Source organism: Alosa pseudoharengus, unplaced genomic scaffold, assembly GCF_046254945.1.
Source record: "Alosa pseudoharengus isolate Yale_2024_CS ecotype anadromous, Long Island Sound unplaced genomic scaffold, YU_APseudo_1.1 YU_APseudo_1.1_scf_2, whole genome shotgun sequence".
NCBI classification, from domain to species: Eukaryota; Metazoa; Chordata; class Actinopteri; order Clupeiformes; family Clupeidae; genus Alosa; species Alosa pseudoharengus.
This window is the reverse complement of record NW_027468663.1, coordinates 46,006,998-46,033,474: the sequence shown is the minus strand read 5'-3', so window position 1 is coordinate 46,033,474 and position 26,477 is coordinate 46,006,998. Positions and strand designations below refer to the sequence as shown.

The window sequence follows — 26,477 nt, the reverse complement described above, 5'->3', positions numbered from 1 at the left end:
AAGCAACGAGTGAGAAGGTGTAGCCTTCAACTTGCCAAATGGAGAAAGATAAAATAACTGAATTCACTAAGAGTGAAGCTGTATCATGAAAACCTTATATAAATATGTGGTACTCTTGAAAGACAAACCTATATGATATTATTCTGAATGAAATAAAAAACCGAGAAAGTGGGTATGGTGTAATTTTCACCAGATAAGGTTTGCAAAAGAAGTGTTTAAAAGACTGTTTTTCCTTTCTTAAAGGCTTTCTCCATGCTGCATTATGCTTTAGGCTATCTGTTTTTTCAGTTGAGTAAATGTAAAATCTCAGAGTTGTTATTTTTTTGGCATTGTACTGTCTGTGCTTGCATTTTGTCATCCAGTTTCTGGCTGACCAAAGGCAAACTTATTTTTTCTTAATTAACTTGTAAATTCTGTAAATTTATTAGTGTTAATTCGACTTATATGAAGATTTAATCAAGCCCTCCTTTGGTATCATTAAATTCAAATCCCTGAACATTGAAAGTTTCATGGCAGGCTTAGGGCTCTCTGCATGGTATGACCCCTCTGCTAGTTTCTCATTCTCACTCTGCAGGCGTGAGTTCACTGATGAAATTGTTTGCATTACACGAATCATTGAATTTCTGCCTCCCTAAGCAAAACGATACGCTGGACTTCTGGTTTAGGAAAGGAGAGCATCAGAGTGGCCAATCAGCTGAAAGCAGCTGTCGGAGGCAACAATGGTGGAGATGGTGGTTGCCCCTTTACATTAATATAGCCAGTGTCTAGATTAATTCTGCTTCTGCACAACATTTCTGTTTAGGGTGAGACACCAATCTGCATGAGCCAAGTATTTTTGGTAGCTTCCCTCTGATTAGGCTAACTAAAAATTACCAATTTAGTAATGATTAATTTATTTGAAGTTGTGGTATTATGATGATGCCATAAAACATATTCTATCTGTGTAGCCTATAAAATTACTTTTTTGTGTGTGTGTGTGTGTGAGAGAGAGAGAGAGAGAGAGAATTCAAATTCTAACTCTGGGTAATTTTGCAGCAATTTGAGAGATTTGTAGTTTTCTTTTAAGACTAGTCAAAACAGTTTAGGACAGTGCCCTCTAATTAGCTGTGACATTGGATAGTCATCCGCAAAAGTGGACAACCTCTTTTACAGTTTCCTTATTTACAGAAAATTAGATCAGGGTGGACGTAACTCTTTAATTGGCCGTTCTGTCTAAGGAGGTGTAAAATGTCCAGGTTTTGGTCACTTGGTCAAACAAAACGACTGCTTCAACTTAATCTTTATTTTCCATGTGTGAAGCCTTTGATGAGTTTTATCTCTTTATTCTCTCTCCCTGGGCTGGTTTTAGGCAGGAAGCTGACATGTCCTGACATGACACGAACAGAGTCCTTTGGGAAAGATGAAGTAGTCTCTAGGTTAGCAAGTGGGAAGGAGGGAGGAGAGGCTAACAAGATAGATTTACATTTCTCAGTATTTATAAATGGTTGTGGACATAGAGTCTACACCATAACACTTTATTAGTTGCCCTCTCATGTTATCAAATATTGACGTATAGATTTATGCCTGAAGGATCCTGATATATTTTTGTATTTATTGCTCTAGCTGTCCAGCATAAGACCTTGTATGAGAGACGAGAGCAAATGGAAACTGAAAATCTGATTTTTAATCTTGTTGTTGGATGTCTGTTAGTATCTGATAAACTTGTTGCACGGTGCTGTGGTGCATATACAAGATATAGGAGAAAATTCAAACTAAGTTCAAAAATGTTGTTTTGCTAGTTACAGGATACATAACGTTGACATATTTTACACATTACTATGTAAATGTCATGACGTGTAAATCACTAGCCTGTAGAATTTTGCGGATTTGGGCACTGATCAGCTAATGGTACTCTGTTTATATCTCAGTGTTTCTAATGGCACCATGCTTCAACCACAAGCCAGTGATGAAGATAATAGTTTCACTCTTAATGTGGTGTCTGCCTGACATTAACAGTGAGCTACATAGATTGTTTGAGGCTGTTTTGAATTGCTGTTCTGTCGGTCTGTTGTTATGTTTTGCCCTTGTTTGTTTTATCTGTTGAAAACAAAATTTGCCCTTAATACTTCACTGCTCATATTTTCGTTCATTCAGTGTATTTCCTTGAGATCATCAAAAGTTATAACCTATTGGATAAATGTAAAAGTCTCCAGTTTGTGGTTTGCGGAAGGAAAAGGATTGGAGATGGGAAATTGTTCTAGCGGCTCTGAAATCCATGATTTTTTTTCAGGCGAGGAGACACAGCTGTGTTGCATATGCTGTCTACATGCCCATTCAATACAGAAGCAGGCCTTGTTTTCCCCACGTCTTTAAATGGGAAGGGAGCTGTGTACATCTGCACTTTAATCACTTAAAGCTGGACTATCTGCTGGCAATCGTGTGCATTTTTCTCGGGCTATTCAAAGCAGTGTATGATATCCTCCAAAATCACTGTCCTCAGGGGTGTCTTAAGACAACACATCTGCCGTGAACATGTGGACTGCTTGCTTGGGAACCAGCTCTCAAGCAGTGAGGTGTCTACGAGAATGTTCAGCAAAATGACCAAACAGTAACCCTGAAGTACTTGACAGAAATAAAGCCACACTTGGCCTCTGCATAGGAAGAGCTCTCCCTCTCTTTCCTTCTTCTTTCTGTGTGAATCACACTCAAGCACAAATACCCCCCCCCCCACACACACACACACACACACACACACACACCCACTCAGCTCTCTTAGTGGTCTTTATTTTCCCCATGTCACCATGTCCCTCTCTTTCTTTCCTCCTCTATCTGTGCTACTCTTCCTATTTCCTCTCTCTCTCCTCTCTCTCTCTCTCTCTCTCTCTCTCTCGTCTCTCCCCCCTGTCTGTCTCCTCCTTCAGCTCTGAGTAAGAGATGGGAAGGGGATCTTTTTAGTGTGGGAAAGTGAGGAGGAGAATGTTTTGTGGGCCCAAGGGTCTCCCTGGTCCCTCTCAGGTTTTTTTTTTCCCCAAACTCCATCAAAGTACATGTCATTTCTGAAGAGGGACCAGCTGGTCCAAATTATACCAGTTGGAGCAAGAGAGGGAGACTGGACAAGAGCGAGTCATCTGGTTATAACCTATTGTTATGTTTAAGGTGGTATGATCTCACTGTGGGAAGCTTGTGTTTATAGGACTCCTCTGTATTTATGTTGTACTCTGAGGGGTCTGATTAACCTTATTGTCTAATTACCAAATCCGAGCCAAAATGACAGCTGGTCTGTGTTTCAAATCTCCTGTGGTTTGGTTTTGGAGCATGAATTCTTACACTTGTGTCTCTCTGTGAATGTGGAGTTGGATTAACCAGTTTGTGGCTGTGGTAATTGTATGACGGGTTGGACCACCCAGAGAGGACAAAATGCAGGACTCCTTCCCAGTCTTCCTCATTTCCCTGTGATAAAGCCATTGTGAGCTGTTGATCCTTGCCGGTATGAGCGCTTTCTGGGGGGGAACCCACTTAATTGCTTTGTTGTAGTAAAGGGGAGCTGCAGTGCTGCTTCATTTGTTGGAATACAAGGACATGTTCATTTGATGGAGGAAACCCAGTGGTCACCTGGCCTGTCCCCCAATGGATAATGATGACTGCCCTTCCCCCTTCTCCGCTGTGGTGATTGTGGTTGGATTTTTGTTATAAACTCCTGAGAACAGATCATGCTGTCAGGAAGTGTTGGTGTACTCTGATATCTGGGTGTGGATGTTCAGAGTAGATGGGATTCCTTGCGAGCCATGGATTAATTTGTGTATCATGGGACCGTGAGATGTGGTAGAATAGTGTCTGGTTGTGTCCTTCAGGGTAGTGTCTGAAAATGCACTGAAATTGTGCATTTTCTTTAGTTTTTTTTTTTTTTTTTTAACATTTTTCCTCCGCAAAGCTTGGGGCTACTACAGGGTAGTAGTTTGCTAGTTAGTAAGAATCAGAAAGTTTGTCCTCCTGTTGGAAATTGATGGGTGCCCCATGCTACATTGAACATGTTGATGCCTTTTGGCACATGGATGTGGTTACAGCAAACTTGTAATTCACTTCTGTATTCCGCTATTCCGTTCATCTAAAAATACCTGTTCTCACCACCCATACCCGTTTTCACAACCACAAAATGTTGCAGTGAAGTCAATATTTTCTCACAAGCTCAACTCAAACACAAATAGAATGTGATCTCAGTCTTTTTGAGTTTAAAGACTGAGTGTAAGCTTAGTTCCAAGGCACGGCTATACGTTTTGTGCAGAGTTTCGTGCACAATTTCCATCACCAGGACAACAAAATGCTTGCGCTATTTACTTCCAGTAAAGATACCCATTTTCGTTAGTATGTTTGCACCCTGGGAATACAACTACTGCTTACATTACCAGCAACAATGTTTTAAGTTAGGTACTGTAGCTATCTGTATTGACAGAGAAGAAAAGGGGCCCAGAAATCTATAGTTGAAACACACAATTTTTTACTGTAGATTCCCACAATGTGATGTGTGATGACTTCAAACACTGATTAAATGTACAGTCAGTGTTTTCCCTAGATTTTTTTCCAGCAGCGGTGCTGTTGATCGATCGTAGGAAGCCCCCCCCAAGAAAAGAGAACATTTTGAAAAAATGACTCCTTAAATGGTGACTTCTGGTGGCTTTTGTGAAAGAAATGGACAGATTGAGTTACAAATTATGACATAACCATCAACACAAGTATTTACAAAGCATGATTATTGCAGTACTTGAACAGGATTATTCATGTTTTTCTTTCACCTTTTTCATTTACATTATTAGTATTAGCCACTTTACAACTGTACATTGTAGACCACTGTAGGCTACAAACTATTACTATTTAGAATATACAGTGCTGTGCATAAGTTAAGACATTTATATATAATTAAACATTTTTAATTAAGGCATTAAGACAAAAGGGAAAAAAAGTTTTTTGTTCCTCCCTTTAGTCAATTTCATCATGGGTGTCTTAACTTTTGCACAGCACTGTATAAACTATATAAACTTCTCTTTCATGTCATTACACTGTATTGGTGCTGTGCAAGTCGAATTGAGTGCCTGTCACTTTAATGCAGATAAGTGTCTTGTATCTAATCTATAATTTTGGTGAGCTCTACAGGAATTACAAACTATCTCAGATGTAAATGGCTGCGTAGTCCTATTACTCAAATTCAATTAAACCCACCAATAGGCTAGCTAGACCTTAGTTTCACAGCCTAGGTATGTTAGCAACACAGGTCTTGAAAGCATTGCCTGTATCACAAACAAAAACGAAACAATGCATGGAATTTATCTGGGAATAGGCTACTGAAGGTAGGGGCGAGCTATCTCGCTGGCGTGTTTAATTTGGTTCCTTGGTTAACATACTGTAGCCTACGTTTTTTTGGCACAAAATTGCGTCTGCTAATAAACTTAAACATAAACACAAACAAGCGTGATCTCCTGTGGAATCCCCGACTGCTCCTTCAACGTTAGCCTACTATTATTTGTTGACATGAAACCTGAACGAACAGCAGCTGTTCCTGAAGTTCACTTGCGTCTATTTTTTAATTTTTTTATTAGGCAACTTTTTTTGCAGTGGCGCTGGAATTCCAGGAGCGGCGCTGCGCCGCTGATGAATACATTGTAGGGGAAACACTGACAGTACACTAGCAGACATGCCTGCAGCAGCAAAACTGGAATACATTCTAGAGACAAATGCACACATATGTATCCATGTTGAATAAACGCAGATGTTTTGAAGTATGCTTATGCCTACGTCAACTTCAAAATGTCTTTGTTCTTGCAACATCGATGCATACATGTGCATTTGTGGGAACCTTTTGAGTAATGTTTTTCGAGACTCTTTCTCTAAACTTATCCCTCTGGTTACGCTCAATTAGTTGCTCTTATCTTGTTGGCCTTCAGCCCTCCTAATAGCAACGTATCTGTGATTGGGCATTCAAACCTCTCTTTATCCCGAGGGCATATCATTTAGTACTGGTGAAGTGGCAATGGATGAGTGTTCATTTCCATTTTTACCACAACACTCAGGAATCGCACACCATAGACAGACCTCTAGATCTTTCTTTGAGTGAGTGAGGGGGAGCCTGACCTTTTGATTTTTAAATGTCATGCCATTTGAATTAACAGTTTAACCAACTTTGGCCATTAGATTCAGCAGCACAAACTTTAAGGTTCAAAGGGGGTCTCCTCCTGAAGTAACCTAGGTTTCTTCTTATGAGTGAGACTGGGTCAATGATCATGTGTCGTTCTTTTAGCTAGGGCAAGTTGTGTCCTTTGTAGTTTGTACGCTTCATTAAACTACACTTCAGATGTGATACAGTATAATTTACTTGTATCTCTGTTTTCAAGGTGTTGTCTTAAAGCGTATCTAATATCAAGACTGTTTCTTTTTTCCAACAAAGTCTTCAAAGGCTTCAAAGACGAGTTTAGAACTGTAAAAAGGACACCCTTTATCCACCCCGCTCTTGCAGCCTTTGGCCAAATACAGCTGTTCCCACATGTAAACAAATTTTCGCATGACACCACAGTAAAAAATGTGATGACCTCACAGTGGGACATCGTCTACAGTTGGATCTCTCCCTTGATTGGTCTGAAGTGTCTGTCATCTGTGTTTTAATAAGGAATTCATAAAAATCAATCGAAAAGGTCATACCCTATTTTGTTTTAATCACAGCCCCTGCTCACATGACTTTTTGTTTTAATTTTGGTTTCATTGTTAATAAAATTAGTGTTTTTATACAGTTTACTGTCTTGAAATGATAGTTAGAAGTTAGATGGTAAAAAGCCTGGGGTACAAGAAAGCAAAGTATGTATGTCTTCCAAACCCTTAGTTACTCTATGGACATGTTGAACTAACCTAAAATTGTCTTTTACGGAATTCATTTCACAAGTTTTTAAACCCTTGCCTAATCTAATGTTATGCTTTTCTTACTGAAACATAAACAACCTGTTCTCCTAGGTCGCTGTCCACTCCACTGGACTTTCCCGGTGGGGCGTAGGTGCAGGGGTCTGTTCAAATGTGCTGTGCATTAGTGACTGAAAGGCATGCTGCTTTAAGGCAAGATCATGTTCTTAAAATGGCAGTGGTGTGCTTTTTACCCCTCTGGAGCATGGACAACATAGAACATCAGGTCATTTTTTTCCATTTGGATACCAATGGAGTTTCAGACTGTATGAACAAACTCTCCACATGATGATTTCCTTTGTTATTATGAAGTGAAGTGGTAAAATAACAAATAGTATCCGATCTTGGCCCAGTTTAGCCTTTTTTATTTGGAAGACTACAGAGAAACAAACCCTCATAAATTATTATTTTTAGTGAAATAAGTACTGAATGATATTTGGCTTCTAGAAACTGTTTTGTCGAGATTTGCATGACTGTATCCCCAACCCCCCAAGCCCAAATAGTTGTCCTATGTTTGTAGAGTTGTCTCATTGTTATACTGTTAATGGCATAATCAAGATTTGTTTTTGAAAGATCCCTTCCTCCATGTATTTGCTTTGGCAAGTGTTGATGTCAGACAGATGACACAACTAAATGTACCACACAGCATGATCTCTTCAGAGCAGTTCAGGATAGTGGCTACTATTTTCATAGTCACTGGCTCACCCTTGTACAGTATGTCAAGATACATAGGTTATAGAATGGACTCTTGCCAAGTGCCAACTAGTGTGATGCACACCTGGTGTTGGCTCAAAAACACTTTAGATTTAGCTCCATGTCCAGCTCCTTTCAAATTATGTCCATTGTAGCCTAACAATTGCCATGGTATTAAGTGTGCAGATTGTGACTTCGTGTATAACATATGACAGTCTTTGTCACTACCAGTGTGAAATCAGAAGGGCTGTGCAAAAATCTAAAAAAGAAAACAATGATTTAAAAAAATCAGATTCAGTATGATCTGTAACATTTCTGTAGCAAACTTAACATGGTCAACATGCATTTTCTTTTCTGGTTCTTAGTTAAGGCAATTATATGCAATGCTCATTACCCCCATGTCACATTGAACATGTCTGTTGGATCATATCTTTAAATGGATGTGCTTACAGCAAGCTGGTTAGGTCACTTTTGTATTAATTTCAGATAAAAATACCTGTTCTCACCATATAACACAATACTTGAACTTGCATCACAAAATATTACAGTGAAGTCGATATTTTCTCACAAGTTCAATTACAGGGCGAATGAAGACTCTCGCCCGCCCTTACTGCCTGTAGGAAGAATATCCCGCTTGTAAGTTCAGTGTATCGTACCCGCCGACCGAAGCAGGGTCAGTTTACATCCTGCATCCACAGCACAGAGGCAGGCTAAAGAAACGCTAGCGATTGTTGCAAACGTGTGTATGATGGCAGAGCCGGCAAAGAAGCAGCAAAAACCCTTGATGGAAGATAAAGAAAAGGAAAAGAGCTTCAGGCCGAGCGAGGGGGAGTTTCGTAGAGAAAAAGCATCAGGCTTGCCTGGTGTCCCTATATCAAAATCACAGGTCATGTAGAGTTTCCAAAGGGGGTGAAATAACACGTCAAACTCGATTGTCTTGTATGGTATTTATTGCAGCCAAGGGAAAATCATTACAACTATGATCCTCGGGTCAGTATTATTTTGAAATGTGTGGCAAATATGTTTATATCACAGAGACTTGGTGCAAAGTGGAAGGAAGTCTAGTTATTAAATATTGGGATGCGGCCCAGATTTACTGGCTATTTGTCAAGTAAACACATTGTTTGTCCACTGCCCTTCCCATGTTTTATTGGAGTCTAGTTTTATTTATTGAATTTTGCAAGGGTCACTTCATTTTTCCGTTCCAGAGAAAGAATCGGGCTCTGGCTGTAATCGTATTCCTAACATCCTTTGTCTGTTCTAGCTAAACATGATCTCTTCCTGTGGAACAACAAAGCAAATTCTTCACTTTGTTGTGACATTCCTTCTTTTCTGCCAAGGTGACTGTAGAGTATCATTACTGATCAGACCATGCAGGTAGAGACCCCTAACTATGTTAGATGTACTTTAATAAAACGCAAATTGGCAAAAAGGAAAACAAAAATTTTGTATATTGAAATTTATCATGGTTGGATATAGGGCGTTGAAGTCTAGATGTTCAGTCAAACAGGTAAAGTATTTTATAATTTGCCCTGCTCTGGTGAATTCACTCTTGAGAGTCTTTTTGTTGTTCCTACATGGCTTCTAGCTTTTGTTGCTTCAGTAGGTCAGAATCTTTCATTTAATTTAAAGGGCCATGCCATAGCAGGTTTCTTTTTCCTGCATAGAGACTTGTGAGGCAGCCCCCTCGATCAATTTGCATTGTCATTTTGTCAATGCTGTCCCCAAACGTTTGCTTTATTTCGCCCAGGAAAAACCCTGCATAGAAAAAACATATACCGAAAATGGATGCCCTGCTCTAATCTTTGTTCGACAGTCTGGAGGCTGAAATAGCAGAGAATGTTAGCCCAACCCTCATCTCCGTGTTCATATGAGTATAACTCTTCCTGTCATCATGCTGGTCAGTTGGGTGTTCATCTCTGTTCAGGAACAAACTGATAATGCCTTCCACTGCAAAGGGAAACTGTTATTGCTTGCTTTTCTTAGTGTGCATTCAAGTTGAGTGTAGTTTGGTTGAATCTGCCTATTGCTATTTGTAGGAAAGAAACCATGTTGGCAGAGTTTGTAACCTGGTTTAACAAAGCAAGTATAAGCCAAAACTCAGGTCGATTAGAAGTACTTCTCTTTTTTTTTCTTTCTTTTTTTGGAACATTGTTTTCTCAGGGACACTTTTGGATGACGTTATTGATGAGAAGTGGCCTATCTTTCAAAAAACAGCTTCCTGTTGTTATTAGAGGAATCCTGTTTTGACTTTGATTTTCAGGATGGTAAAATCCTGGTAAAATGATCAGTTTAGTGTGATCATTCGATTAGAAGCTTTTTTGTGAAGGCACAAATCTCCATATCTCCATTATCAGTTCATGGTGAAGGCTTGGGCTTGAACAACGTAAGTCCGTCAAGGATTTTTAAAACACTTTGCCAGGACCTTATTAAAGCAAAAAAATGTAGGAATGTCTTCAGTGGCGGCTCTTAAGTCCTTTGAATAGAAACTCGTCGCATGAAAGAAGGCCGTGGCCTCTGTGAGACAACGTCAGGGTCCTATCTTTAGATCTGAGGCATGGCCCACTGCCCCCCCCCCCACACACACACCCCTCCAACCTATCCCCACACCCCTCCAACCTGTCCCCCACTCCAATCTCCTGCCCACCCTCCCCAAGTTCTACAACCTCACAAAACCCCTTTGTATTTTTTTCTTTACATGGGGGAGGGGTTATCCAGTCACTGGATTAGTCTTTTTGTTTGTCATTCCTACTAGTTCAACTATAGACCCCCCCCCCCAACCCATTTCTCCTGTCTCTATCCTCTCTTTACTTTTTCACTTTAGAGCAACAATCTTTTTTCTCTCTTTTCGCCTAGTTTTCCTCTTCTCTTCTCTTCTCGCCTGCTCCCAACCCCTTGCATGCAGAGCTGTTAGGTTATTCCTGTTGATGGACGCTGTGCTCCTCTTGATTTGCCCTCTACAGGCTCAGTAGAAGAGCTTAAACACAGCCTATGTTTGCTGTCCATTCATCAGTGTTTACTTTGAAGTCAAAACTTAACATTCTTGCTGTTGTACGCTAATTGAAAGGCCAGCGACAGGTTGAGGCAGGTGGGGGGGTTGGGTGGCTGAGGTCTGGGAGCCTTGAGACTCACCCATTCGCTGATCCAGGGACTCCCTTGTCACCAGGTTGCTGCTCACAGAGCTCTCCACCCCAATATCCCCTGTGCAGGAATGGGGGAAAGAGTGTGTTCAGTGTGGGGCCACACAGGCCCACCTTGAGAAGGAATGATCCTTAAGACGAACAGCTGACCTCAGTGTGACCCGTAAGATTTCATTAGCCAGCGGCCTGCTCGTCTGATACATGTCTAAACAGGCCGCGGCTCCTCCACGCACGGTGCCCCCAATTTTCTGTGTTTAATGGCTCGCAACTAACTCAAGACCCCTCTTAACGCTCCTTGTGTCCCCCCACCCCTCAAGCTGTGATTAGGGTATTTACAGTCCTATTTACTCAATTTCTCTCTTTGTATTTCTTAAGCCCAGAAATGTTGAGGCTATTATGTAGACCCCTGCTAATGTTCTGTGAGTGCGGTCTTTGTGTAGCCTAAGGATTTGTTCAACGTCTAGTCTCCATTTCAAAAAGCCCCAATGTACATATTTTTCCCTGTGATGTATTTCTTACACTTGTCATTATGACCTCTGTGATGGAAGCAAACTTCCTGAAGTTGCTGAACAGAAGCCTTAATTGCATGGCAGGGTTTAGCAGAGTTTATGGGATTCCTGCAACATGCCTCCCTGAGTACACTCTGCTCTTTGAGGCCGGAAATTTAAACTGATACTCAGGAGTAAACGGCAGTTATGCTGAGGGAAACCTGCCAACTCCGCTTCCTCTTGGACCTGACCTTACAAGCCGGGCAGGAAACGTCAAAGTGAACGGGGCCTGTAACGTAGATGGCAAATTGACGCTTGTGGAAAAAGATTGTCAACTCTCAGCCTCACATGCTCATTTGTTGGTATTTATGTGTGGGCATGGTTGATCCCTAAACCATGACAAGACAATTTCTTTGTGTGCCCTATGTTAAGTTTGTATTCACCTCTCTGTGATATCTTTAATTAAACGTGACAAAGTGTATGACTCCGCTTTGTCAAAAGACACAGTTATAGATCAGTTAGATACAGTTATAGTGCAGTTATATACAGTTTGTGCATGACCATGTGACTGATATTGGCATCAATGTGTCTGCATCACATTTCAGGATGAGCAGTAGACAGTAGGCATTGTTCTTTATAGAGAACTGACATCTGGATGAAGCACTCACTCCCATTCTATTGTGCCTCTGGCAGTGCAGGAAGTCACTCAAAGTGAAGTAATCAGCCATATTCTATCTACAAAATGAAAAGGAAGTGTAGCTAGCTTGGCCCCAACAACTGTAATTACTATTCTTTATGTTGCAGTCGAGTCGCATTGCATGGAGACTCAAGGTGGTAGGCACTGTATTATTATCTATTTGCCCTTTAGCCGTTATGAATCATGCTGTAGTCTGTGCATAAATTTCTCTCACTGCCCACTCCAAGATCAGTTTTAGCCAAAGCAGCTGTCCATAGGCCTTCTTTCCATTTATTTATTCTGAGCTGTATTTAACTTTGGCTGAGCAATAACCTCTTGTGGGTTAAGTGATGTTCTTTCTTTTTCTGTCTAGTGAGTGAATTGTCTTGTGGGGTCCATGTGCACACTGTTCCAGGCAGCTACATACGCAGCTTCATATTAATAAGCAAGCTTTGCATACTTTTCTAAGCTTCAAGTAAGCTCACTTAACTCGGACCTTGTCATCGTTATTGCTATCTGCTACATGAAGTAGTCCTCTGAAAAAACTCATTGAAATGATTGTGTGTGTGTGTATATGTGGTGTGTATATATAGCATATCTTGTTTGTGCTGTGAAAGCTGCTGATGGCGAGTCAGTATGCAGTTGGCCTGGGCTCTGGTGGTGTATCCCGCAAGTAGAATCACAAATGCCTGGGTCGTTCACCAGTGAACTAAGAATTAAATTGAAAATCTAAACATTTTTCCAACACTTCATAGTTTGAAAGAGTGTTTATTTCAAAGTGTCCTGTATATGAAATTGATATTGTAACATCAAAGTATTAAATTGGTTAACACAAGGTTCACAAGTGCATTGACAAAATGTTCTACATGTACCTTTATGTACAATCTATTGCGGCTTAGTGTTTTATCCCTTCAACATATAAATACTATCTCCTAGCTGCTTCTGTCAAGCATATGCAGGTTTAGACTAAACAAAACACAATTCAAAAGCTCCCGAGATATTAATCTTACCCGCTCAAAAGTCAACAAGTTCAACGGCAATAAAAGTACAGCTTTGGGCTGGGGGTTTCGCTTTTGATTTGTCCATTAGAATAAAACGTTTTCTTTATGGCTCTTATCTTTCTACGACTGCAGGTTGTATGGGCAGTATCTCTTTTGTCTTTTGAAAGCTGCTATCACCAGAGTCAGCAATTTGTTGTTTGGTTGCCCTACTTTGCAGCAAATCCTTAAACCAGCATAGAATGTTGCAGAAGAACGTTAACGAAATACTTCTTTTCCCCTCTTACACCCAGGAGGCGTCTATTGTCCAGAACCCTTATTGGGGCCTCTTTACTCTTCTGTCATTGTTTTCTGAAGCCTCTTGATTGCTGTTATCTTCTGTCACAATAATCCATTAAATCAGTTCATACTGCCTGATGAGCTTGTTCTATCTTAGAACACTGGCGCATACCGGGTGATCTGATTCAATCCCCCCCCCCCCCCCCCCCCCATCCAAAATTCCATAATGTCTTGAGGGCTTGTTACACAACAAAATGGCATTTTGCTCAGCGTGCGTCTCAGTAATCAGTGTCCTCACTACCCCACCTGCTCTTCTGTAAGTCCTGGGATGACCAAATGTGTAGTCGTTAGGGACTTCCAGACGCCGACTTGTGGGAAAAAAATGGGTTGACCGAGTGGACTGAGAACATCCCCTGACCCCTTCTGCAAGTGCGGAGGAAGTACATTCTCACTCAGCGGGAGGCCTTGAGACTGTGTCCTCCTGCTCCTCCTCTTTGTCTCACAGAGATGTTGACTTGCCTCGCATTCAGGAAATGATTAAATGCCCGAGGGAGAGGACTTTCCTTATTATAGAGACTGCAAATGTGCATCGACAGAGAAAGACGTGGGGGGGGGAGGATGCATTACTAGGACATGCAGATGCTTGCAGTGTAATTTTACCCTGTTTTGAGTAAGGAATGATCTTCTTGTGGTCAGAGGGGGGTGCAGGGAAGGGGCTGAAAAGGCTGTCTGCAGTAAGAGTAGTAAACGGATAATTATGGAGATTGTGGCTGACATGGAAACTGATTTACACACCACCACCCGGGCTGAAACTCTGAAAGTTTGGTCCCTTTGTTTGGGGTTCCTTTGGTTGCTTTTTTCAGTGGTGCTTCATAGGCTCCCTCAACAAAACCCTAAACATCCATTATGACAGGTGGTGGTTTTTTTTATGGTTACCTCACCTATATTGCCACATTACAGCAGTTGCTGGGAGATGACTTTGAATTACGGGAGAAACCCGGGAAAAACGGGTGTGTTGACAGGTATGCATTTGTGTCTGCAGCCTCATGTAAGGCCTTGTGTTAAACTCTTACAAAGCCAATGTTTCGACTATTAAAATAGCTAAAAAAAAATTCATTTCAACATTTTCAAGACCGTATACATTATTCACATATATAATATCTGTTGCTGTGAATGATGTGAATTCATGGGTTTCATCAGGTCCCTTTCCACAGGTGTATACAATCATGCACCTTGATTATGAATGCAGACTGCATGGTGCTTGATTAATACACCTGTGTAAAGGGACCTGATGAAACCCATGAATAACTGTACAATTAAGCTTTCAATAATGCCCTTTGTCATTTACCAAAATGAAATCCTACAAATTTATGAGGTTTAAAAAAGGATGTAATGCATAAGCCTGGGATGAGCCTGCACGTCCACCCAGCCCAAAGACACTGATATGAGCCTGGTGCAAGTGGTCCTTAAAATACAGCCCCCATCCTGCAGGTCCAAATGCTATTTGAGGAGGTGGCCCGGACATCAAGCTTTGGCACCACTACAGTAACTGTTTATGCAGCTGTTCCATGTCTAGCATCCGTGTTAAATCATGCGTACATGGCTGCGCTGACTAGAGAAGAAATATCCTTTACACAATACATTGTTTATTAGTCATGCTTCATAATGTATTTAACCATAATTATTCTCATGTGGAACTTAGTCTTCCACCAAAGTTAGCTGGGAACTGTTCACTGTGAAATACATTTCTGGCAGTAGGGTTTCGTATCTGACACTAGCAAGCCAGATAACGTTAGCGAATGAGATACAACCTTTAGATGTGTTTTAGGATTTGCCGTAACTTGGTTTACCATTAACTCTGCACTACAGATGTTCTGGCCTGTTGGCAACCCATGAGCCGTTGAGGTTAATTGATTTTTTTTCTTATTAAGAAATAAAATGATAGCCTGGCAACCTTCTGCTTAGTTAGTCAGAAAAGTGTTACTTTAGTAAGAAAAGTTCAGATGATTCCTAGTTTGTGTGTGTGTGTGTGTGTGTGTGTGTGTGTGTGTGTGTGTGTGTGTGTGTGTGTATATATATATATATATAAGTTATATATACTGTACATGTAGTCCCTAAGGCTGTCTACCTCTCAACACGCCACCAGCATGCATGTTGTTACTCAGAGCAGAAAAGCCCATTGTTATGACTAGTCAACCACAAAGACTTGTCTGTGAATTACCTCTGATGTGGTTCCTTGAAGACTAGAATGTGTGACCAGCGTTGTGAGTATGTCTGGTCTTTTGTGTGGTATACTGAATGCCAGTGCCCCGAAGCATCCCTTTCATGCTGTCTCAACCTTTTGCGAGAAGGTTTCTTCAAGAGAGCTTGGGTTAAACTCTGCTATGCATTGTATTGCCTTTGTGGCTAATTATTGGCAATGGTACTGGTACCAGTCCCATGCTCACTGACCTGTGACAAACATTTTAAGTTGCAGAAACCCATCAGTCGTCAACCATGAAATATTTCCCAGCTAACCTCTCCACTCCCCTGAGTTCTTGCTTAACCCTCACCTCCCTCTTAAGGCCAGCAAGTGAACCATACATCATGGCCACTCCTCTGGAATTCCAGTGGTACTGTAAGGCCTTTATAAAATAGGACCCCTCTAACAAGACATCTCTCAGATTGACTTTGTGCTTTTTCAAATATGAAGCTTCTCTGTTAGCTTCAAGATAAATGCGAGTTGATCATGAATAGTGGCCATTGAGACCAGAGGTTGACTATTTGCCATTTGTTGTGCTGTGTTCTGTGTGGACATGCTTTGTGTCAATATCAGCTAGTGTAAAAAAAAGCAGGTGGTTTAGCATAGCTGCAGGGGGGGGATCCTTCACAGACAGACAGGCAGGAGCACACAGTGCTATCTGACCTGGCCGGTTGTCCCACTGACTTCCTCTGTCTCTGAACTAAATCCTTGGGTGGTCTCTTATGGGCCTCTTTTACTGCCTGTTTTGTCGTTACTTTTCCCACATTGTAACATCTATTTGTAAGAGAGGTGTAGGATGGGTAGCCAAATAGGGTCATTAAATAGTCTTGTGTTTAGCAACCCACACAAGTCAAGCCTTGATGAGGGTGGTACAATACTCGTAGCTGAAAATATTAGAGTTACGGTTGACTATGAGTCATGTTGGAATGACATGTTCTTTCTTTAGTGTTTAATGTTTATTAATGCTTTATGTGGCCTGCTTTATTTTGATCATTTAAGATTTGAGTTGTGTACCAATCAGTTGGACAGTGAACAGTACCTCACTTCAGCTGGATTCCACAAGTCTTCATACCTGCAAAGTGAGAGTGGTGTTGGTTCTTGCGCCACATTCTGTCTCTTCATAAGTGAGAGTGGTGTTAGTTCTTTTGTCACGTTCTTGAAACAGTCTTTCAAACCTTTGACCTCTCTGATTTGCCAGTCATTGGAAATCAATTTGCCATTGATTTTCAGTCATTTCATATTCTTCTCCAGGGGTGAATGCCTCAAGCACAGTGTTTCCCAACTCGGCCCATTGTCACATCGCACATCTCTGGGCTTGTTTACGCTTTCTTGAGTAACGACTTTGGGGCCCTGGACATTAAGCTCAATCATTATCCTCCCACCCCACTCCCCAGATCTCTATCCCACCCCCTGTCCTACATGCAGTCTGTAGTCTCATACCCCACAGGGCTCTCCCCAAACATCCCCCATTGAGCAACACCTACTGCACCTACCCCACTGTTGACTTCTCTCCCCTGTGTACACATATAAGTATAGTGCCAGTTAAATAAAGAACCAATAGCATTACGAATTGTGTTTTGGTGTTTTCCTGAGACCATTTGAATATGCATATAGCATAGTTGAAAAGCATTAATCTTAGGAAGATCAGAGTGTCAGAGTTGATCTCTCTCAGAACTTCTGGGTGTCTAGGCAGGGCAGGACCTTGTTTGCTTCTCTCACTTGGTGGTGTGGTCCACAGGACGTCTGCTTTATGTTGAGGCCTTGTGTGTGTGTGAATTTTAAAGCCCTGCCTGGAAGGCCACTCCGCTGTTTATCTTTACACAAGGCAGGGGTCAGATGGCCTGATAGGCCATACAAAAATGTGAGTCTGTGTCTCTGTGTGAATGCCTGTGTGTGTATGCCTCCATAGGCCTTATCTGTTTAATGACAGACTCTGAGTTCCCAACAAGCACTTAAGTCCCCTGCAGACTTGCTGAACTTCCTTTAATGCCTTCACTGTAATTAGTGGGGCATGTATCACAGAGGTACTGTATCCAGCTCTGCCTGAGGTGGTTGGTACAGGCATAGGCCAAATCTTCAACATAAATAGTTAAGAGCTTAACTAGGCCAGTAATGCGTAACTAGCGCTGGGTGTCAGTGACTGTTCTATGGCTGGCAGACATACAAATTGGTAACGTGACTTTGACGAGTCGGGAGGTTTGGCTGGGAAAGGCGTTCTTGTGGCTTAGACACTCCAGCTGGAGGCGGAACTGCACCACTTAGAGTTAGAAGGGGGGAGGGACCTGCTCTCATTTTTCAAAATCTTCTTCCCACTTCAAATTCTTTTAGACCTCATTTGACAGACTGTCAGCCCGTGATGGTTCGTAAGCAGCCATCAGCCTCCAGTCTCTCTCTCTTTCTCTCTCTTTTTTTTTCTCTCTATCTATCTCCATCTCTCTCTCTTTATCTCTCTCTCTCTCTCTCTCTGACGACAAGCCTCAGTGCATTCCTCACATTCCTCCATTGTAATGCGTGCCCCCCCCCCCCCCACACACACACAGACACTAAATAAATCTCTCAATTTGCTTTGAATTTCATATGTGTCAGGTTTTTATAAAATGTCACCTCCTGAATTCCCTGCAGACGCACACACACACACACTTGGTGCAGTGTGCTTTTGCAGTACCTGTTTAATCAGAGGTGAGTGACTCACTCTCAGACATGTTTTTAGGAGGCATCAGCCTTGCTTGGCTGCCTTGTCAGGCACGTCTGTTGCTTGGAGGCTGTATTTTAACTGGCTAATGAGAAGGTGAAAAGACACCATGCCAAACTGTCGTGCCAAATATGGGTTCGCTCTAATTGGCCATAAAAACGCTTATGAGAATGCACTATGCAAGCAGTTTAACTGTGATTTGTGTCTGTTGAAAAGCAACGAAATCAATTGGACAGCGACAAAGTGGATTTCTCCATTAGTAATACATCACTAGTTGACTTGTATTAATTCTCACAGACTGTTTGGATCGGTTTACAGTTCATCAGCCTAAAGTAAACCAAGGCGAAGTGCACGATTGCAAGAAACATTTGGTTCATGGTATTCCTTCCGCACCACCTGATGTCTCGGTATGCTCTCCCTGTCAGCTTGCTGTGGGAGTGAGTGGTCAAACAGATGTTCTTTATATCTCCCAGAAGACACTGGGGCAGATGGTGAAAAACTGTACTGTAGGGGGGAGGGGAGGAGTGAAAAATGGTCATACCCATTACCCACACGTTAAAAAGTCAAAGCCAGCATTGTTCATCCCCCTAGGGAGGAATGTGATGAAGTCATGGGAGGAAATTTTAATTGGGCAGCAGCTTTGGGTCGAGGCCTTCCCCTGGGCATTAAACCCCCCCCCAGCCTCCATTACTGCTCCCTCCCCTCCATCCCTTGTCCCACGGCACCCCCTAATCCCCCGCTTTCCTGGGTGACTCCTCTGTCAGTCCCAAGGCCAAAAGGAAGGAACAGTGAGGAAGGAATGCAGCTTGAGGCCCTAAGCAAGTTGCTTCAGCCTATGCACAGCTCTCTGTGAAGAGGCAAAAATGGACATACCTTAAAGAGTTGCAACAGTAGAGCACAAGTGTCTCCGTATAGCCATTTTCTGAGCAGATAACAGCTCTTAAAATGGTCTTGTCCTTTTGGAGTTTACGTTGAGAAACGTCATGTTGATCACAGAAGAAATATATTTTTTTTGTTTTAATGACTTTGTTGTCACCAAAGTAATGCAAATCCTGTATGTCTCTTCACTTTCCCTCTCCCGGAGGGCATAACTTCGTGCTTCACATTTGTGTTTAATTAAGATGATCTATTCTTGGAACAGCAAAGAATAATGCAGCCACATTGCCAGCAGTGTGGGGGTGGCCTGGGCGGTAAATAAATGGGGCTCGTCACCTGTGTGCGTACTTAATGACAGAGCTGGGAAGTGGAGGATCCCTGGGGAGAGAGGCCATAGGGTGGGGGTTGGGGGTGATATGGGGCTGGAGGGGGACTCAGGACGGAGCCTGAGAGAAGTTCTCGCGGGAGAGACAGACACACCACAGATCTTGCGCCTGATCAGAATGGGTGCCCTCAGGTCCCTAAAACCTGTTGGTTTTTCACCTCTTCCCAAAGGAGTACAGCTAACAGTCTGCTGGCAGTATATTTGGCCATCATCCAAATGTTTGAGTCCAAATGTTTAGTGTTTTGTTTTATTATTTGTAAAGGACTCGAAACCAATTTATTGTTGTTAAGAACTTCCCATTTTCTGAACTGGGTTTGTTTTATGTATACCTGTATGTTAATATTTTTACATGTCAAAGATGTCACCCTAAGGCTGGACCTTGTTTATCCTCAGGTAACTGAGATAAAGTGAATGTAGCTTGTAGTTAATCACTTATCACTGCAAATAATCTTTATGAGAACTCAAAGGTTGCAGAAGGTGTAAATTCAACTAATAGCTAACAGTAAAATCTGCTGCCTGTTTTTTCATGCTCTGGAATGTCAGTTTTCAAAGGAATTTAAAAGTCAAAGTACTGGACCTCACCTTTAAACTGTGGCCTGAATTCCTTTCTCAGTCTCCCGTGCTACTTCGGCACTTTGTAATGAGGACACACGTCTTGGCGCAGTCCAATAGTTAGTCCTCCTGCAACTTTACAAGAAAAGCTTATGCTTTGTTCCATTTATTTAGAAATGATTTAGAACTGAATTTATTTATTTAAATTATTATTATTATTATTTATTTAGAAATTCTGAACCTTTGTCCAAGTCACATTTCAGCCATCAAAAATAAAGGTACAATAGCTACACATTTGTTTTCCTAGCGTCTGTTGCACACACCATTTTTGCACAAATTGTAGTTATGGTCAAACCACCATAAGCTGTCATCTATTTTGGTGTGGAGGGGACCACATCTTTTTTTCAGTCACCTTATTTAGAGGCACCTTGATACATATTTTGGAAATCGAAGGAATTTTATTAAAGCGCTGTCTGGGAAATGGCCTTGGTGCCACACTGACGGTTCCCTACACCTTGTTCTCATGTTTGTCGTTTAAGGTCCTTTTAAGAGCTGCAAAATCCTTTAATCAGTGACTGGTAGCAGTGTCGAAGTGGAACACAATGGACACCGTAATCTGGCAATGAACATGTCAGAGGGAGTTTATCAGTCAGGTCACACATAAAAAGGCTCAAGGACAAGCCTGTCTCTGTTGACTGATCAGGGGGCCTCACTCACACTTCAAATCTTCAGGGTGGACATGTGGGCGGTAGCCTCCCTCTTGGCCGAGTCCTAATCAGTTTTGTTCTCAAGGCTGTTTCCTCTCGTTCTCTTTCTTTCTCTCTTTTTTTCTTTTTCTCTCTCTCTCTCTCTCTCTTTCTCCCTCCCTCCATGTTTTTTTCTTCGGCCCTCTCTCCCTCTCCTCTGTCTCCTTCTCCCTCTCTCCTTCACTTCTCTCAGCAAAGAACGGCCCGCTTCTGGAGAGAAATGAGTACAGGCTGTTTTACTCTCTCGTTCACTCAACATATTGAGAATGATGGGGATTGTTTTGATGAAGAGTAGTCTGAGTGGCTGCCACTGCTCTCTCTGTAGCTCACAAATGATCAGTTTTCCTTGAAGGAGACTCTCGTCGAGGCCACCGTGATTCGCTCTGAAGTGATGAGGGGTAACAAGAGACCAGAAATGTACATCTGAAACCCCTTGTGTGAAACGTCTCCAAATGCCTTCACTCGACAGCTCTTTCTCTCTCCCTTGTTTAAAGCACCAGGCGGAGATGGGGTTGGTTTGAAAGACCCTGTGTTTATGGTAACCACACATGCCCTGGCATGCAGCGCGAACACACAACTTGGGTTCCATAATGACCAGTTAAGCTGAGAAAAAACCCACAGTGTGGTGCTTAGGTGGGAAACATTTGGTTGAAATAGAGACATGTATGGATTCTCCCATTACCTCAAACATATATTTTGTATTGAAAGACTAGGCAATCAAAAGAGATGATTAAAAAAAAGGCCCCTCTAGAGCCACCCTGAGCTGGAGAATAGTGAAGGTGGATTGGAGTTGGAAGTGTTAAGCAGGTCTGGACACTCCCAGCTTCTCTCCCTCTCCTGCAGTGCCCCTCTCATTAGCTGACCCTTTGTTCCTTTTCTTGCCCGCTGTCTGCCGACGTCCCTCTGGCTTTTGTAGTCTCCCTTCTTCACTTGGCCCTCGCTTGTCTGTCTTCAGTTTGTCTTTTGCCTTCCCTACCATTCTTTGAAGTTACCTCCATCTCGCCATCTCTCTCTCTCTCTCTCTCTTTCTCTCCCTACCTTCACTCTCCTACTCCTTTCTTTCTTTCTTTCTCCCTCCCTCCCTCTCTTCCTCTGGCTGCCCCCCACCCCCACTGGCGTCACAGTGCTGTATGGAAATGCATTCCAGCCAGTTTACCCCTCCCCCACTGTCACCCCCCACTCTTTTCTTGTCCTGTTCTTCAGAGAGTGCCTGAAGTTGGCAGGTGCTCAACTGTGGTCACTCACACACACACACACACACACACACACACACACACACACACACACACACACAGGATCACACTTTAGGGAATCCTTGTCTCAAATGCGGTTGAATTACAGAGGGCAGGCGTGGTGCCGTATGTGCACCAGTGTGTCGTTTTAGCCAACAACACGACAACCTGACTTTAAAGTTTTGATAAGAAATCTCTGTGGGAGGTTTTGGCAAATGTGAAGGGTTTTTGTATGTTAAGTACTATATTCATGTGAAATGGATTGCAGTCACTGTACTGAGTGAATGCAGCCTAAATATGATGTGTATATTTAATTCACTGTATCAAGACAGAAACTTTTACTCAAATGTGCCTTCTGTGTGAGTAGTCGCTCTCATCATTTGGACAGTCCATTCAGCTTTTTGTGACATGAATTGGTAAATTCTTTGTCTCATAAATGGTGGTGGATTGTTCTGGAAGGTGTGACTGAATTCCTTTTGGCTGTGTGCTCTGGGGCTGCCCAGGACTTGAAGGCTAAAGCCATGGATTTACGATCCTTCATGGGGCTCAAAACAGACCCACTCTCAATTGACTTCTCTGAGTTTTCACAATGGGCTTTAAATTGAAAATAAATTGGCATCAACAGTTTGGAAGCTTTTCCCTTCCACCCTTTCCCACCCTCTCAACCCGAGACTGTCTGGATTATCTACCTCAACTTCCAACTGTGAATGTTCTCATGTGGTAAAACTGTGATGTTATTGAAGGAAACTCCTGCTGCTCTGGCCTCATACAGCTGTTGTCCGCTTCTGCCACGCCGTAGCCTACAAAGCTCCCAAACCCCCACCCTTACAAATCTGCGCTTGTCGCAATTGGGTTAAGTTCTCACAGCGGTCTTACATGTGGTCTGAGTGAATTTGGTCATTTACAGTGAAATACAGATGCCTCTCTGGAGAAGATGCCGTGAGACCAGGCTGATGTAATTGCAAGCCGGGTTCTCATGGTCTGTTCCATGTACAACTTTGTTGGTCTTCAGGACACCTGTGGCTGCTTTTCTCACAGCTGCAGGAACATGACTGCATCGCTTCCCATACTTTAGCTAACCCGACTCTGAGGTCACTCGGTTGACCCAAAGGATGTTGTTCTGGGCGCATACAGGATGTCCAATGCTCTTGCTGGATGACCAGACGGCGAAGACAGTCAGAAATCCCCCAGCTGATGCGTTTTGGCAGAGTGTGGCATTCCCTTTCGCATTGAATCACTCACCATACTGCTGAAGTATGTCCCCATAGGCTATAGATACTGAAGCAGTTTCAAGTCCTCCACCAACTCTTGCACAATCCCCGCCACCCCCCAATCTCACAAAGTCGATGTCCAATGACTACATTGCAGTTCCAATATGTGCCCTCCACTCTCTGACCGAGTCCCATGTTATTTTTTTCTCCAACCTTTTAAAGTGGAGTAAGGATCCCATGACTGCCGTGCCTCAGAGGTGGCCCAGTGTTTCCACTGGCCCCTGACCCATGGCTCCGTGCTGTCACTAGCACAGGCTCAGACATGGCATTGAACTCGTGATGCTCCACTGAGCACCTGTATTCAGCACTTCAAGTGCTCTTTGTGTGCTCTCCCTCAGAGCTTCACCATGTTCCAGCCATGAAGGGACTGTGTGTGTTTGTGTGTGTGTGTGCCCTGCTCTCCTCATCATCGTGCCAACAGATGCTGTTTGTCTTGTTTTGTGAGGATGCGGGGGTGGCCTGAAATGAAATATCAATGACAGAGTCTGTTCCCAAAGGATAGCCCTCCAGTGGACAGAAACCCTCTGCCTTTGGCAAGCACACATTCCAACTGAAGCCTCTTCAGCTGGTTAGTGGAACACTTTATTTTAGCGAGCCATTTGAATGGTTGGTGTTGACCTTCAGGTACTGCTAACTGAACTAGCCAATGAGAGTATGGAGTAGTCTAGCAGTTTTCCAGTGATGTCATCACTGTTATCACTTGTAATTGCAGAGGGTTGTCTGTGCAGCAAACGCGATTCAGAAGGTGTGACCCAGTCAAATTAAGTGTGCTGTGAAATTGCTTGGTTGAAAAAAAGTGCTTATAAACACCTGTGAAGTTGAATTCACAACCCTCCATCTGCCCCTGTTCTGTTCTTCTACATCATCAGTAAAGAAAACACACTTTCATGTTATATTTGTCCCATCTTGTGGTTCGACTGAAATAGTTTGTCTGTCCCGTGGTATGTGCACACTCTGTGTATCATGCTCCGTGCATTGTCCTCCACACCCCAGTCTACAGACAGACGTTGACTCACAAGCTAAACAAGGTGACGGCATATCCATCTCAGCCTGCTTTAAAAGATAGTGGTGGTTGCGCACACATTCAGTAATCATAGACTTTTGATTTTTTTTCTGTTTTAGATGTCATTAGAAGTCATTTGGAACTTGACATTACTATTTTGTTCTTCTTAAGTGTTTATGTTGCACTGCAGCCAGCAGTCATGGTCTTCCAAACAGAAAACTGTCTGAAGTAGTGTCCCTTAACACAAAACCTTCACTGTAAGTGTTTTCTGTCTTTTATTTTTTCTGTTCACGTAGGAACAGGTCTCTCTGACCTCTTGTTCTGAAACACAGTTTGAAATATATTTTGCGTGACATGACGGTGAACTCACATTTTAGGGCCATGTGTAATCTCCCTACCTCCTGCTGTCTGAATTAGCTTGAGGCTAAAGCCATTACCGTCTGGGAAGACTGGAAAGAAGAATACAAAATATTTTTGGATTGTTTGAAGCCCCTTTTCTTTAAGCAGATTTAATAAGCTCATCAGATTTGTTTGCCTTTGATTTGGACCTTCACTCAAGCATGCTGTTTGCTCTGTCTCTGGGTTGAAATCTACCCACACCCTGTTGTAAAAAATTCTCTTCCTTTAGTTGAACTTTGACCTTGACGGCTAGATGTTTCAGGCTCTTGAGAGCCTGGCAAGTTCACTACCATGGCAACAACAAACCCCACACAGAAAAGCTTGTTTGGAGGCAACAAACTTTGCACAGCAAATCACTCACTTTCCTAAGACTGTTTGGTGTCTAACTAGCCTACAAGCTTAGACCGTAGCTAACCATAGGACTTCACAGTTTGTCTATGTTATCTGAACTTAACCGTAACTGTGGGCTCTGCTCACAATGGGGCCACTTTAGCTTTTCTCCTGATCTGTTTAGAGAAGAAATTCTTTGCTTAAGCAAACAACTGTCCCCTTGTCGCCCCGTTGAAAGATGGTGTCATTTTCTTTTCACAAAATATATGACGTGTCTTGGTAAGATTTCCCGGGGCCTATGCAGATATGGTCTGCTGTTCCTGTCACCCCCCCCCCCTCCAAGCACACCTAGCCTGCTCAGGCTTGCAAAATATGTTTGGACAAGCACAGTATTCTTACTGCAGAACCGTGGAAAACCTTGAGAAACTCATGTCTAAGTGGCAAAACGATTCGCTCTTCACGTATGCAGTTATTCCCTTCCACCACTAGGGCCACCCCACCCACCTCAGAGAAAAATACAGCAGTTGATCCTTTTGATATATTTTATTATTTTATTGTAGGCTATGTTAAAAATGTGTTTTTTGCAACATTGTTTATGCCGTGGGTGGGCTGGGGTTAGTACTTAGAAACCCATTAAGAGGGATTTATGTGGGGATTGAGCAAAATGTTAATGCTATAAATCTTGAAGTGATTTCTGGCATCTCGGTGTTGACGTGCCTCCCAGTCATGTCTTGTCTAGTGAGCTTCCTCCCTCTCCCTTTCCTCTGTGTAATCTTTACTGCATGCACAAGTTAGTATGGTTTACAAAGGTGTGCAAATGCATGTCCATCTGATCTTATATACCACCCTATATGTGCGTCCCTATTTTATCTCGCATATGCCTCAGCCTCCTTTTATCCCACAACATACCAGGGTCACAGAAAGTTTGCGTCTTATTATCTGGAAGGTCTCTGCTATTTTCATATATTTCATAACGGGACATCCTTTGACTAGGTCCTGCCAAAAGTTATGTCACCATACTATTTCTGTATTAAATGGTGCCTTGTCATACTAATGAACACACATATAAAATGTCCTTTTAGATATATCACATGTCTATGTGGAAAGCATGGTGTGACTGAGCTCCATGGCTCAGTGGAGGGAACTCCCCTTTGCCTTGTGCATCGTTTCCGAAAGCCAGGATTCATTGACTTGCTCTCTGAGCGTTCCTCTACATCAGCAAGCTTAGTAAAAGTTAAGATGAAACTTGCTGTTCTCCAGCATCGTCTGTGCATGTGCATTGTCTCATATCTGATATTTTGTGTCTCCAGGCAAGTCCTTTGACATCACCTATGTGCGCCTCAAGTTCCACACCAGCCGCCCGGAGAGCTTCGCCATCTACAAGCGCACCAGTGAGGATGGGCCATGGGTCCCCTACCAGTACTACAGCGGCTCCTGCCAGAAGACCTACAGCAAGATGAACCGCGGCTTCATCCGCACCGGCGAGGACGAGCAGCAGGCCCTCTGCACGGACGAGTTCAGCGACATCTCCCCCCTCACCGGAGGCAACGTGGCCTT

General features: G+C 42.7%; 1 protein-coding gene across 1 annotated transcript in view; it reads left to right on the top strand.

Moving 5' to 3' along the window:
- The window catches only part of lamc1 (laminin, gamma 1), a 52,649-nt gene that overhangs the window by 1,763 nt on the left and 24,409 nt on the right, over nt 1–26,477 (top strand). The window contains exon 2 of the mRNA XM_076295215.1: nt 26,231–26,477. This exon is cut by the window's right edge and continues 58 nt beyond it. Within this exon, the coding sequence (XP_076151330.1) occupies nt 26,231–26,477 (247 nt within the window). The remainder of the gene's footprint in view (nt 1–26,230) is intronic.